At 44.4% G+C, this 15,000-nt stretch overlaps 1 protein-coding gene across 1 annotated transcript in view; it reads left to right on the plus strand.

Annotated features, from left to right (window-relative positions):
- Positions 1–15,000, plus strand: part of LOC115125119 (XK-related protein 7-like) — an 84,359-nt gene that overhangs the window by 56,382 nt on the left and 12,977 nt on the right. The window contains exon 2 of the mRNA XM_065005137.1: positions 13,617–13,810. Within this exon, the coding sequence (XP_064861209.1) occupies positions 13,617–13,810 (194 nt within the window). The remainder of the gene's footprint in view (positions 1–13,616; positions 13,811–15,000) is intronic.

Consider the following 15,000-nt stretch of genomic DNA (forward strand, 5'->3'; position numbering starts at 1 on the left):
GGGTCACGATGACAATGAGAAGATGAGAGGCACAGCAAGCTTTGGCTCTGCAAAATCACACCTCTCTACAAAATTAATTTGGCCTGCAAGACCCATTTTCAGCCTGCCCGGAACCTGTCTGTAGATGAGAAGATGGTAGTCTGAAAGGCTAGAAATGGCCTCAAACAAAATATGCGTAAAAAGCCAACAAAATTAGGATAGACTAGAGGGAGCAGTTTGGCGTGTCAACAGCACCTAGATTAGAGGGAGCAGTTTGACGTGTCAACAACACCTAGACTAGAGGGAGCAGTTTGGTGTGTCAACAGCACCTAGATTAGAGGGAGCAGTTTGACGTGTAAACAGCACCTAGACTAGAGGGAGCAGTTTGGCGTGTTAACAGCACCTAGACAAATGACCAAAATTATATCAGTCATGAGGAGAGGAGAGGAGAGGAGAGGAGAGGAGAGGAGAGGAGAGGAGAGGAGAGGAGAGGAGAGGAGAGGAGAGGAGAGGAGAGGAGAGGAATTATGAATCTATTGTTAAAGTTTGTCTATAGCCGTTCTGATTTTCTATGGTTTCTGCAACAGGGACAGAAGAACAAGAGAATCTCTCCCTCCCTCTCACTCAGTCTCTCTTTCTCTTTCTATCTCTCTCTCTCTTTTTGTCAGGAAGATTGAGATGTTTCCCTCCCATGGTGATTTTTATGTCTGTTCCTCCTGTCAAACCCTGTCTGCACACACACACCATCCAGTGCATCATAATTACCTCTTGGATAACAGAGGAGGAAAGTTCCTTCTCGTGAGCTCCTCTTTCTCCCTCTCTCTCCCTCTCTCTGCTCTTCCCTCTCTAACTCCCTTTCTCTATCTCTGGTGTGACTGTGAGTGTGTGTGTGAGTGAGAGTGAGAGTGAGAGAAAGGTAGGGTGTGAGAGAGAGAGAGAGAGAGAGAGAGAGAGAGAGAGAGAGAGAGAGAGGGTAGGGTGAGAGATAGAGAGAGAGGGTAGGGTGAGAGAGAGATAGAGAGGGTAGGGTGAGAGAGAGATAGAGAGGGAAGGGTGGGAGAGATAGAGAGGGAAGGGTTGGAGAGAGAGAGGGTAGGGTGAGAGAGATAGAGAGGGTAGGGTGAGAGAGAGATAGAGAGGGTAGGGTGAGAGAGCGATAGAGAGGGAAGGGTGGGAGAGAGAGAGGGTCGGGTGAGAGAGATAGAGAGGGTAGGGTGAGAGAGAGAGATAGAGAGGGTAGGGTGAGAGAGATAGAGAGGGTAGGGTGAGAGAGATAGATAGAGAGGGAAGGGTGAGATAGAGATAGAGAGGGTAGGGTGAGAGAGAGATAGAGAGGGAAGGGTGGGAGAGAGAGAGAGGGTAGGGTGAGAGAGAGAGAGAAAGCGAGAGAGGGTAGGGTGAGAGAGAGAAAGAGAGAGAGAGAGAGAGAGAGAGAGAGAGGGAGAGAGAGTGTGTAGGGTGAGAGAGATAGAGAGGGAAGTGTGAGAGAGAGAGATAGAGAGGGGAAGGGTGAGAGAGAGAGAGGGTAGGGTGAGAGAGCGAGAGAGAGAGGGAGAGAGGGGGGGTGGAGAGGGAAGGGTGAGAGAAAGATAGAGAGGGAAGGGAGAGAGAGAGAGAGAGAGAGAGGGAGAGAGAGGGGGATGGAGAGGGAAGGGTGAGAGAAAGATAGAGAGGGAAGGGAGAGAGAGAGAGAGAGAGAGAGAGAGAGAGGGGGGATGGAGAGGGAAGGGTGAGAGAAAGATAGAGAGGGAAGGGAGAGAGAGAGAGAGAGAGAGAGAGAGAGAGAGAGAGAGAGGGGGAGAGAGGGGGGGATGGAGAGGGAAGGGTGAGAGAAAGATAGAGAGGGAAGGGAGAGAGAGAGAGAGAGAGAGAGAGAGGTAGGGAAAAGAGCCTTTAAATTCTACAAACACCTAAAAGAAAGCAATTCCAAACATTCCATAACAAAGCCATCACCTACAGAGAGATGAACCTGGAGAAGAGTCCCCAAAGCAAGCTGGTCCTGGGGCTCTGTTCACAAACACAAACAGACCCCACAGAGCCCCAGGAGAGCAGCACAATTAGACCCAATCAAATCATGAGAAAACAAAAAGGTAATTACTTGACACATTGGAAGGAATTAACAAAAAAACAGCAAACTATAATGCTACTTGGCCCTAAACAGAGAGAACACAGTGGCAGAATACCTGTCCACTGTGACTGAGCTAAACTTAAGGAAAGCTTTGACTATGTACAGACTCAGTGAGCATAGCCTTGCTATTGAGAAAGGCCGCCGTAGGCAGACCTGGCTCTCAAGAGAAGACAGGCTATGTGCAACACTGCCCACAAAATGAGGTGGAAACTGAGCTGCACTTCCTAACCTCCTGCCAAATGTATGACAATATTAGAGACACATATTTCCCTCAGATTACACAGATCTACAAAGAATTAGAAAACAAACCCAATTTTGATAAACTCCCATATCTACTGGGTGAAATTCCACAGTGTGCCATCACAGCAGCAAGATTTGTGACCTGTTGCCACGAGAAAAGGGCAACCAGTGAAGAACACACACCATTGTACATATGTATTATTTATTTTCTCTTTTGTACTTTGCACATTGTTACAACACTGTATATAGACATAATATGACATTTGAAATGTCTTTATTCTTTTGGAACTTCTGTGAGTGTAATGTTTACTGTTCATTTTTATTGTTTATTTCACCTGCTTTGGCAATGTAAACATATGTTTACCATGCCAATAAAGCCCTTGAATTGAAATTGAAAAAGAGAGAAAGAGAATTGAATTGAAATTGAAAAAGAGAGAAAGAGAGTAGATAGGGTGTTAGGGAAGATGAGGTGAGGAGAGAGGAGAGAGAGAAAGGAGGAAGGAACTGAACGCAGAAGAAGAGTTTGTTATTTTGAAGTCTTCAGAAAAAAATTTTTTTTACAAAATTTGTTTACTAGTTTGGGTCTCTGAGCGCCGTACTCAGATTAATGCATGGTTTGCTTTTTCCATAAAGATTTTTTTTCAATCTGACACACTGCATTAAGGAGTAGTTTATCTATATTTCCATGTCTAACACTTGTATTTTCATCAACATTTATACTTGTAACTTATATTAAAGTTTATGATGAGTATTTCTGTAAATTGATGTGGCTCTCTGCAAAATCAGTGGATGTTTTTGGAACTACTGAACATAACGCGCCAATGTAAACTGAGATTCTTTTAATATAAATATGAATTTTATCAAACAAAACATACATGTATTGTGTAACATGAAGTCCTATGAGTGTCATCTGATGAAGATCATCAAAGGTTAGTGATGAATTATCTCTCTATTTCTGCTTTTTGTGACTCCACCCTTTGGCTGGAAAAATGGCTGTGTTTTTCTGTGACTTGGCTCTGACCTAACATAATCGTTTGTGGTGCTTTCGCTGTAAAGCCTATTTGAAATCGGACACTGTGGTGGGATTAACAATAAGATTACCTTTAAAATGGTATAAGATACTTGTATGTTTGAGGAATATTAATTAATGAGATTTCTGTTGTTTGAATTTGGCACCCTGCAATTTCACTGGCTGTTGTCATATCGATCCCGTTAACGGGATTTCAGCCCTAAGAAGTTGGGTAACACGGTTAGCCTCAGTTGACCCGGGACACTGCTGAACCCTAAACAGAGAACATCCCTGGTCGTCCCTACTGCCTCGGATCTGGTGGACTCACTAAACAGAGAACATCCCTGGTCATCCCTACTGCCTCTGATCTGGAGGACTCACTAAACAGAGAACATCCCTGGTCATCCCTACTGCCTCTGATCTGACAGACTCACTCAACACACATCATATTTTGTAAATTATGTCTGAGTGTTGGAGTGTGACCCTGTCTATCTGTAAATATGTCTCAGTGTTGGAGTGTGACCCTGGCTATCTGTAAAGATGTCTGAGTGTTGGAGTGTGCCCCTGGCTATCTGTATAGATGTCTGAGTGTTGGAGTGTGCCCCTGGCTATCTGTAAAGATGTCTGAGTGTTGGAGTGTGCCCCTGGCTATCTGTAAAGATGTCTGAGTGTTGGAGTGTGCCCCTGGCTATCTGTATAGATGTCTGAGTGTTGGAGTGTGCCCCTGGCTATCTGTAAAGATGTCTGAGTGTTGGAGTGTGCCCCTGGCTATCTGTATAGATGTCTGAGTGTTGGAGTGTGCCCCTGGCTATCTGTATAGATGTCTGAGTGTTGGAGTGTGACCCTGGCTATCTGTATAGATGTCTGAGTGTTGGAGTGTGCCCCTGGCTATCTGTATAGATGTCTGAGTGTTGGAGTGTGACCCTGGCTATCTGTATAGATGTCTGAGTGTTGGAGTGTGCCCCTGGCTATCTGTATAGATGTCTGAGTGTTGGAGTGTGACCCTGGCTATCTGTATAGATGTCTGAGTGTTGGAGTGTGCCCCTGGCTATCTGTAAAGATGTCTGAGTGTTGGAGTGTGCCCCTGGCTATCTGTATAGATGTCTGAGTGTTGGAGTGTTCCCCTGGCTATCTGTAAAGATGTCTGAGTGTTGGAGTGTGACCCTGGCTATCTGTAAAGATGTCTGAGTGTTGGAGTGTGCCCCTGGCTATCTGTATAGATGTCTGAGTGTTGGAGTGTGCCCCTGGCTATCTGTAAAGATGTCTGAGTGTTGGAGTGTGACCCTGGGTATCTGTAAATATGTCTGAGTGTTGGAGTGTTCCCCTGGCTATCTGTAAAGATGTCTGAGTGTTGGAGTGTGCCCCTGGCTATCTGTAAAGATGTCTGAGTGTTGGAGTGTGCCCCTGGCTATCTGTAAAGATGTCTGAGTGTTGGAGTGTTCCCTGGCTATCTGTAAAGATGTCTGAGTGTTGGAGTGTGCCCCTGGCTATCTGTATAGATGTCTGAGTGTTGGAGTGTGCCCCTGGCTATCTGTAAAGATGTCTGAGTGTTGGAGTGTGCCCCTGGCTATCTGTAAAGATGTCTGAGTGTTGGAGTGTGCCGCTGGCTATCTGTAAAGATGTCTGAGTGTTGGAGAGTGCCCCTGGGTATCTGTAAAGATGTCTGAGTGTTGGAGTGTTCCCCTGGCTATCTGTAAAGATGTCTGAGTGTTGGAGTGTGCCCCTGGCTATCTGTAAAGATGTCTGAGTGTTGGAGTGTGACCCTGGCTATCTGTAAAGATGTCTGAGTGTTGGAGTGTTCCCCTGGCTATCTGTATAGATGTCTGAGTGTTGGAGTGTGCCCCTGGCTATCTGTAAAGATGTCTGAGTGTTGGAGTGTGCCCCTGGCTATCTGTATAGATGTCTGAGTGTTGGAGTGTGCCCCTGGCTATCTGTATAGATGTCTGAGTGTTGGAGTGTGCCCCTGGCTATCTGTAAAGATGTCTGAGTGTTGGAGTGTGCCCCTGGCTATCTGTAAAGATGTCTGAGTGTTGGAGTGTTCCCCTGGCTATCTGTAAAGATGTCTGAGTGTTGGAGTGTGCCCCTGGCTATCTGTATAGATGTCTGAGTGTTGGAGTGTGCCCCTGGCTATCTGTATAGATGTCTGAGTGTTGGAGTGTGACCCTGGCTATCTGTATAGATGTCTGAGTGTTGGAGTGTGCCCCTGGCTATCTGTATAGATGTCTGAGTGTTGGAGTGTGACCCTGGCTATCTGTATAGATGTCTGAGTGTTGGAGTGTGCCCCTGGCTATCTGTATAGATGTCTGAGTGTTGGAGTGTGACCCTGGCTATCTGTATAGATGTCTGAGTGTTGGAGTGTGCCCCTGGCTATCTGTAAAGATGTCTGAGTGTTGGAGTGTGCCCCTGGCTATCTGTATAGATGTCTGAGTGTTGGAGTGTTCCCCTGGCTATCTGTAAAGATGTCTGAGTGTTGGAGTGTGACCCTGGCTATCTGTAAAGATGTCTGAGTGTTGGAGTGTGCCCCTGGCTATCTGTATAGATGTCTGAGTGTTGGAGTGTGCCCCTGGCTATCTGTAAAGATGTCTGAGTGTTGGAGTGTGACCCTGGGTATCTGTAAATATGTCTGAGTGTTGGAGTGTTCCCCTGGCTATCTGTAAAGATGTCTGAGTGTTGGAGTGTGCCCCTGGCTATCTGTAAAGATGTCTGAGTGTTGGAGTGTGCCCCTGGCTATCTGTAAAGATGTCTGAGTGTTGGAGTGTTCCCCTGGCTATCTGTAAAGATGTCTGAGTGTTGGAGTGTGCCCCTGGCTATCTGTATAGATGTCTGAGTGTTGGAGTGTGCCCCTGGCTATCTGTAAAGATGTCTGAGTGTTGGAGTGTGCCCCTGGCTATCTGTAAAGATGTCTGAGTGTTGGAGTGTGCCCCTGGCTATCTGTAAAGATGTCTGAGTGTTGGAGAGTGCCCCTGGGTATCTGTAAAGATGTCTGAGTGTTGGAGTGTTCCCCTGGCTATCTGTAAAGATGTCTGAGTGTTGGAGTGTGCCCCTGGCTATCTGTAAAGATGTCTGAGTGTTGGAGTGTGACCCTGGCTATCTGTAAAGATGTCTGAGTGTTGGAGTGTTCCCCTGGCTATCTGTATAGATGTCTGAGTGTTGGAGTGTGCCCCTGGCTATCTGTAAAGATGTCTGAGTGTTGGAGTGTGCCCCTGGCTATCTGTATAGATGTCTGAGTGTTGGAGTGTGCCCCTGGCTATCTGTATAGATGTCTGAGTGTTGGAGTGTGCCCCTGGCTATCTGTAAAGATGTCTGAGTGTTGGAGTGTGCCCCTGGCTATCTGTAAAGATGTCTGAGTGTTGGAGTGTTCCCCTGGCTATCTGTAAAGATGTCTGAGTGTTGGAGTGTGCCCCTGGCTATCTGTATAGATGTCTGAGTGTTGGAGTGTGCCCCTGGCTATCTGTAAAGATGTCTGAGTGTTGGAGTGTGCCCCTGGCTATCTGTAAAGATGTCTGAGTGTTGGAGTGTGCCCCTGGCTATCTGTATAGATGTCTGAGTGTTGGAGTGTGCCCCTGGCTATCTGTAAAGATGTCTGAGTGTTGGAGTGTGCCCCTGGCTATCTGTATAGATGTCTGAGTGTTGGAGAGTGCCCCTGGCTATCTGTAAAGATGTCTGAGTGTTGGAGTGTGCCCCTGGCTATCTGTAAATAAAATAGAAAATAGAAAAAATTGCTTAATTTAAGAAATGTTAAATTATTTATATTTTTACTTTTATATTTAAGTACATTTCTTACATTTACTTTTTGATACTTACGTATTTTAAATACTTTTTAGACTTTTACTCAAGTAGTATTTTATACTGGGTGACTTTCACTTTTACTTGAGTCATTTTCTATTAAGGTATATTTACTTTTACTCTCTCTCTCTCTCTCTCTCTCTCTCTCTCCCTCTCTCTCCCTCACTCATAACTCAGCCATCTCACTCTCTCTCTCTCTCTCTCTCTCTCTCTCTCTCTCTCTCTCTCTCTCTCTCTCTCTCCCTCACTCATAACTCAGCCATCTCACTCTCTCTCTCTCCCCTCTCCCTCACTTTCCCCCTCTCCCTCTCTGTCCTCCTCTGTCTCTTCCTCTGTTGCTTCCATCTCTCCTCTATCTCTCTCCCTCACTCATAACTCAGCCATCTCACTCTCTCTCTCTCCCCCTCTCCCTCACTTTCCCCCCTCTCCCTCTCTGTCCTCCTCTGTCTCTTCCTCTGTTGCTTCCATCTCTCCTCTATCTCTCTCCCTCACTCATAACTCAGCCATCTCACTCTCTCTCTCTCCCCCTCTCCCTCACTTTCCCCCTCTCCCTCTCTGTCCTCCTCTGTCTCTTCCTCTGTTGCTTCCATCTCTCCTCTATCTCTCTCCCTCACTCATAACTCAGCCATCTCACTCTCTCTCTCTCCCCCTCTCCCTCACTTTCCCCCCTCTCCCTCTCTGTCCTCCTCTGTCTCTTCCTCTGTTGCTTCCATCTCTCCTCTATCTCTCTCCCTCACTCATAACTCAGCCATCTCACTCTCTCTCTCTCCCCCTCTCCCTCACTTTCCCCCTCTCCCTCTCTGTCCTCCTCTGTCTCTTCCTCTGTTGCTTCCATCTCTCCCCTATCTCTCTCCCTCACTCATAACTCAGCCATCTCACTCTCTCTCTCTCCCCCCTCTCCCTCACTTTCCCCCCTCTCCCTCTCTGTCCTCCTCTGTCTCTTCCTCTGTTGCTTCCATCTCTCCTCTATCTCTCTCCCTCACTCATAACTCAGCCATCTCACTATTTTTCTCTCCTGACAAAGTAATCAGTCATTTAGGCCTAATGAGTATAAATGTGAATTTAACGACATCCCCCATTATCCTCCCCCCCTCTCTCTATGACATATCCCCAATATCCCCTCCTCCTCTTTTCTCTCTCCCTCCTCCCCCTCTCTACTCTATCTCTCTATCTCTGTCTCTGACATCCCTCATTACCAACCATTATGGAGGGGAGAGGGAAGAGTAGAGGGAGGGGAGAGGGAGGAGAGGAAGAGGAGAGGGGGGAGAGAGGGAGTGGGAGAGAAAGAGGAAGAGGGGGAGGTAGGGGGAGAGGGAGCATTCCATCACCCATGAAGGAGGGGGAGAGAAGGAGAGTGAACAAGAAAGAAAGGAGAGAGAGAGAGAGAAAGAGAGAGGAGAGAGAGAGGGAGAGAGGAGTAGAATGAGAGAGAGAGAGAGAGAGAGGGGGAGGGAGGGATAGAGAGAGAAGAGGAGAGGGTGAGGGAGAGGTTCATTTTATATTCTTTATTTCGCTTTTGTTTATTATCTATTTCACTTGCTTTGGCAGTGTAAACATGTGTTTCCCATGCCAATAAAACCCCTTCAATTGAAATAGAAAATTGAGAGAGAGAGAGAGAGAGAGAGAGAGAGAGAGAGATCAGCAGAGGGAGCACCAGCAGGGAGTGTGTATGTGCCACAGTGGTGAAAGTGACAGACCCACAGCAGAGAGAGATTCCGCTGGTATGGAATCACCCTGGGTACTCTGTCTCGTTGTCAGTCATCCACAGCCTGACATGTTGACAGCTCCTTAGCTGCTCTACTCAATACCAAGGAGCCAGGGATGGCACAGACAGCAACCACTCAGAGATACTTGTACACACTCTCTACTCAGAGGTACTTGTACACACTCTCTACTCAGAGGTACTTGTACACACTCTCTACTCAGAGGTACTTGTACACACTCTCTACTCAGAGGTACTTGTACACTCTCTACTCAGAGGTACTTGTACACACTCTCTACTCAGAGGTACTTGTACACTCTCTACTCAGAGGTACTTGTACACACTCTCTACTCAGAGGTACTTGTACACTCTCTACTCAGAGGTACTTGTACACACTCTCTACTCAGAGGTACTTGTACACTCTCTACTCAGAGGTACTTGTACACACTCTCTACTCAGAGGTACTTGTACACACTCTCTACTCAGAGGTACTTGTACACTCTCTACTCAGAGGTACTTGTACACTCTCTACTCAGAGGTACTTGTACACTCTCTACTCAGAGGTACTTGTACACTCTCTACTCAGAGGTACTTGTACAGAGGTACTTGTACACTCTCTACTCAGAGGTACTTGTACACTCTCTACTCAGAGGTACTTGTACACTCTCTACTCAGAGGTACTTGTACACTCTCTACTCAGAGGTACTTGTACACTCTCTACTCAGAGGTACTTGTACACTCTCTACTCAGAGGTACTTGTACACTCTCTACTCAGAGGTACTTGTACACACTCTCTACTCAGAGGTACTTGTACACTCTCTACTCAGAGGTACTTGTACACTCTCTACTCAGAGGTACTTGTACACTCTCTACTCAGAGGTACCGTTTCAGACCCATAATGATGGGTGTATAATCAATATTAATGCAGCTATAGTTTATATTGGTCACATATTTAGCATATGTTATTAGTTTGGTTCATATTCTTACCTTAGTATTTCATATAAGACACAAACACAGAGAGATTTGACCAATGACCCATAAGTAGATTTATGACCAATAATCAATATTAATTGACCAATGAATGCACCGCATAGATTTATTGACCAATGGTCACATATTTATTGACCAATAATGACACCACACAGGAGATTTATTGACCAATGAATGCACCACACAGTAGATTTATTGACCAATGAATGCACCACACAGTAGATTTATTGACCAATGAATGCACCGCACAGTAGATTTATTGACCAATGAATGCACCACACAGTAGATTTATTGACCAATGAATGACCAATGAATGCACCACAGTAGATTTATTGACCAATGAATGCACCACACAGTAGATTTATTGACCAATGAATGCACCACACAGTAGATTTATTGACCAATGAATGCACCACACAGTAGATTTATTGACCAATGAATGCACCACACAGTAGATTTATTGACCAATGAATGCACCACACAGTAGATTTATTGACCAATGAATGCACCACACAGTAGATTTATTGACCAATGAATGCACCACACAGTAGATTTATTGACCAATGAATGCACCACACAGAGATTTATTGACCAATGAATGCACCACACAGTAGATTTATTGACCAATGAATGCACACAGTAGATTTATTGACCAATGAATGCACCACACAGTAGATTTATTGACCAATGAATGCACCACACAGTAGATTTATTGACCAATGAATGCACCACACAGTAGATTTATTGACCAATGAATGCACCACACAGTAGATTTATTGACCAATGAATGCACCACACAGTAGATTTATTGACCAATGAATGCACCACACAGGAGATTTATTGGCCAATGAATGCACCACACAGTAGATTTATTGACCAATGAATGCACCACACAGGAGATATATTGACCAATGAATGCACCACACAGTAGATTTATTGACCAATGAATGCACCACACAGGAGATATATTGACCAATGAATGCACCACACAGTAGATTTATTGACCAAATAATGCACCACACAGTAGATTTATTGACCAATGAATGCACCACACAGGAGATTTAAAGACCAAAGGTCTTTGGTTCCATCTTTGCCTGGGTCTTTGGCTGGGTCTTTAACTGGGTCTTTGCCTGGGTCTTTGACTGGGTCTTTGGCTGGGTCTTTAACTGGGTCTTTGCCTGGGTCTTTGCCTGGGTCTTTGACTGGGTCTTTAATTGGGTCTTTGACTGGGTCTTTGACTGGGTCTTTGCCTGGGTCTTTGACTGGGTCTTTGGCTGGGTCTTTGCCTGGGTCTTTAACTGGGTCTTTAACTGGGTCTTTGGCTGGGTCTTTAACTGAGTCTTTAACTGGGTCTTTGACACTGTCCATACACATATTTAACAGATGTTATTGGTCCATACACATATTTAACAGATGTTATTGGTCCATACACATATTTAACAGATGTTATTGGTCCATGCACATATTTAACAGATGTTATTGGTCCATACACATATTTAACAGATGTTATTGGTCCATATTTAACAGATGTTATTGGTCCATATTTAGCAGATGTTATTGGTCACATATTTACACACACTAAGTTGACTGTGCCTTTAAACAGCATGAAAAATTCCAGAAAATGATGTCATGGCTTTAGAAGCTTCTGATAAGCTAATTGACATAATTTGAGTCAATTGGAGGTTTACCTGTGGATGTATTTCAAGGCCTACCTTCAAACTCAGTGCCTCTTTGGTTGACATAATGGGGAAATCAAAAGAAATCAGCCAAGACCTCAGAAAGAAAAATGTTAGACCTCCATAAGTCTGGTTCATCCTTGGGAGTAACTTCCAAACGCCTGAAGGTACCACGTTCATCTGTACAAACAATAGTACGCAAGTATAAATACCATGGGACCACGCAGCTGTCATACCGCTCAGGAAGGAGACGCATTCTGTCTCCTAGAGATGAACGTACTTTGGTGCGAAAAGTGAAAATCAATCCCAGAACAACAGCGAAGGACCTTGTGAAGATGCTGGAGGAAACAGGTACAAAAGTATCTAAATCCACAGTAAAATTAGTCCCATATCGACATAACCTGAAAGGCCACTCAGCAAGGAAGAAGCCTCTGCTCCAAAACCGCCATAAAAAAGCCAGACTACGGTTTGCAACTGCGCATGGGGACAAAGACCGTACTTTTTGGAGAAATGTCCTCTGCTCTGAAGAAACAAAAATAGAACTGTTTGGCCATAATGACCATCGTTATGTTTGGAGGAAAAAGGGGGAGGCTTGCAAGCCCAAGAACACCAACCCAACAGTGAAGCACGGGGATGGCAGCATCATGTTGTGGGGGTGCTTTGCTGCAGGAGGGACTGGTGCACTTCACAAAATATATGGCATCATGAGGAATGAGGAATGAAAATGATGTGGATATATTGAAGCAACATCTCAAGACATCAGTCAGGAAGTTAAAGCTTGGTTGCAAATGGGTCTTCCAAATGGACAATGACCCCCAAGCATACTTCCAAAGTTGTGGCAAAATGGCTTAAGGATGACAAAGTCAAGGTATTGGAGTGGCCATCACAAAGCCCTGACCTCAATCCTATAGAACATTTATGGGCAGAACTGAAAAAGCGTGTGCGAGCAAGGAGGCCTACAAACCTGACTCAGTTACACCAGCTCTGTCAGGGGGAATGGGCAGTAAAATTCACCCAACTTATTGTGGGAAGCTTGTGGAAGGCTACCCGAAATGTTTGACTCAAGTTAAACAATTTAAAGGCAATGCTACCAAATACTAATTGAGTGTATGTAAACTTCTGACCCACTGGGAATGTGATGAAAGAAATTCAAGCTGAAATAAATAACTCTGACATTTCACATTCTTAAAATAAAGTGATCCTAACTGACCAAAGACAGGGAATTTTTATGAGGATTAAATGTCAGGAATTGTGAAAAACTGAGCTTAAATGTAAATTGGCTAAGGTGTATGTAAACTTCCGACTTCAAATGATGATGTTACCATGTGAGTTTCCTGACTGTGGGCTGTTTCTGTGGGTTCCTCTGTAGACTGGAGCCTTCAGCTTTAGTTATCTGCCTCACCTGACATGTCCTATCTGCCCTTATGGTCTACAGTGTATTAGAGCTGGGACGATAAACTGACAATTATCGACACCGACCACAAAAAATCACTTATCTCCTGAATTTGCGTGATATCGTTCATTACAATAAGTCACCTATACTAGAGAAATGTGACGTTTGAAATGAAGTAGGTTTGTTTAACATGGGGTGATTGTTAATGGGACAATTTATGTTGATATATATGTTTGTCCACATCGCTCTGGTTCCGCTCTACGGTTCCTCCTTCTTACATTGAAGGACACTCTGATCCAGAGTCACTACAGTAGTGAGTCATTTAGCAGACTCTCTTATCCAGAGCCACTACAGTAGTGAGTCATTTAACAGACTCTCTGATCCAGAGTCACTACAGTAGTGAGTCATTTAGCAGACTCTCTTATCCAGAGCCACTACAGTAGTGAGTCATTTAACAGACTCTCTGATCCAGAGTCACTACAGTAGTGAGTCATTTAGCAGACTCTCTGATCCAGAGCCGCTACAGTAGTGAGTCATTTAGCAGACTCTCTTATCCAGAGTCTCTACAGTAGTGAGTCATTTAGCAGACTCTCTTATCCATAGCCATTACAGTAGTGAGTCATTTAGCAGACTCTCTTATCCAGTAGTGACTGATCGCTAAGTTATCTGATTCATTAATTGATTGATTCTTCTCCTCCCCTCCCCCTCTACAGGTATGTCCACGCCCTCTACCTGGGCGCCCAGAGCCGTTGGCTCGGCAACCGCGGTCACTTCCACTGGAGGTTGATGTTTGAGTGTGCTGACATCACCATGCTGAGGCTGCTGGAGGCCTTCCTGAAGAACGCTCCTCAGCTGGTGCTACAACTCAGCATCATTATCCATGCCAACCGGGTCCTGCCGCTGCAGGGTGAGTCGTGTTTTGTGTGTGTGTGTGTGTGTGTGTGTGTGTGTGTGTGTGTGTGTGTGTGTGTGTGTGTGTGTGTGTGTGTGTGTGTGTTGTTCCTCTTTCTGTCATTGTCTCTTTTACTTGACATCAAGTAATCTCTTCCTGCCTCATCGTCTGCATTTTAAATGTGATATGATATAAAACATGATATGATATGATATGACATGATAATATATGATATGACATGATTCGCTTCATACTCGTCGCCAAACCCACTGGCTCCATGTCATCTACAAGACCCTGCTAGGTAAAGTCCCCCCTTATCTCAGCTCGCTGGTCACCATAGCATCTCCCACCTGTAGCACACGCTCCAGCAGGTATATCTCTCTAGTCACCCCCAAAACCAATTCTTTCTTTGGCCGCCTCTCCTTCCAGTTCTCTGCTGCCAATGACTGGAACGAACTACAAAAATCTCTGAAACTGGAAACACTTATCTCCCTCACTAGCTTTAAGCACCAACTGTCAGAGCAGCTCACAGATTACTGCACCTGTACATAGCCCACCTATAATTTAGCCCAAACAACTACCTCTTTCCCAACTGTATTTAATTTATTTATTTATTTTGCTCCTTTGCACCCCATTATTTTTATTTCTACTTTGCACATTCTTCCATTGCAAAACTACCATTCCAGTGTTTTACTTGCTATATTGTATTTACTTTGCCACCATGGCCTTTTTTGCCTTTACCTCCCTTCTCACCTAATTTGCTCACATTGTATATAGACTTGTTTATACTGTATTATTGACTGTATGTTTGTTTTACTCAATGTGTAACTCTGTGTTGTTGTATGTGTTGAACTGCTTTGCTTTATCTTGGCCAGGTCGCAGTTGTAAATGAGAACTTGTTCTCAACTTGCCTACCTGGTTAAATAAAGGTGAAATAAAATAAAATAAATAAATAAAAATATGATAAGATGTGATCATATATTATATGATAATATATGATATGATGTGATATGATATGATATGACATGATAAGATATGATATGACATGATAAGATATGATGTGACATGATATGATATGATATGACATGATAAGATATGATATGACATGATAAGATATGATATGACATGATAAGACATGATATGACATGATAATATATGATATGACATGATAATATATGATATGACATGATAAGACATGATATGAT

The sequence above is a fragment of the Oncorhynchus nerka genome, linkage group LG20 (assembly GCF_034236695.1).
Source record: "Oncorhynchus nerka isolate Pitt River linkage group LG20, Oner_Uvic_2.0, whole genome shotgun sequence".
NCBI lineage: Eukaryota > Metazoa > Chordata > Actinopteri > Salmoniformes > Salmonidae > Oncorhynchus > Oncorhynchus nerka.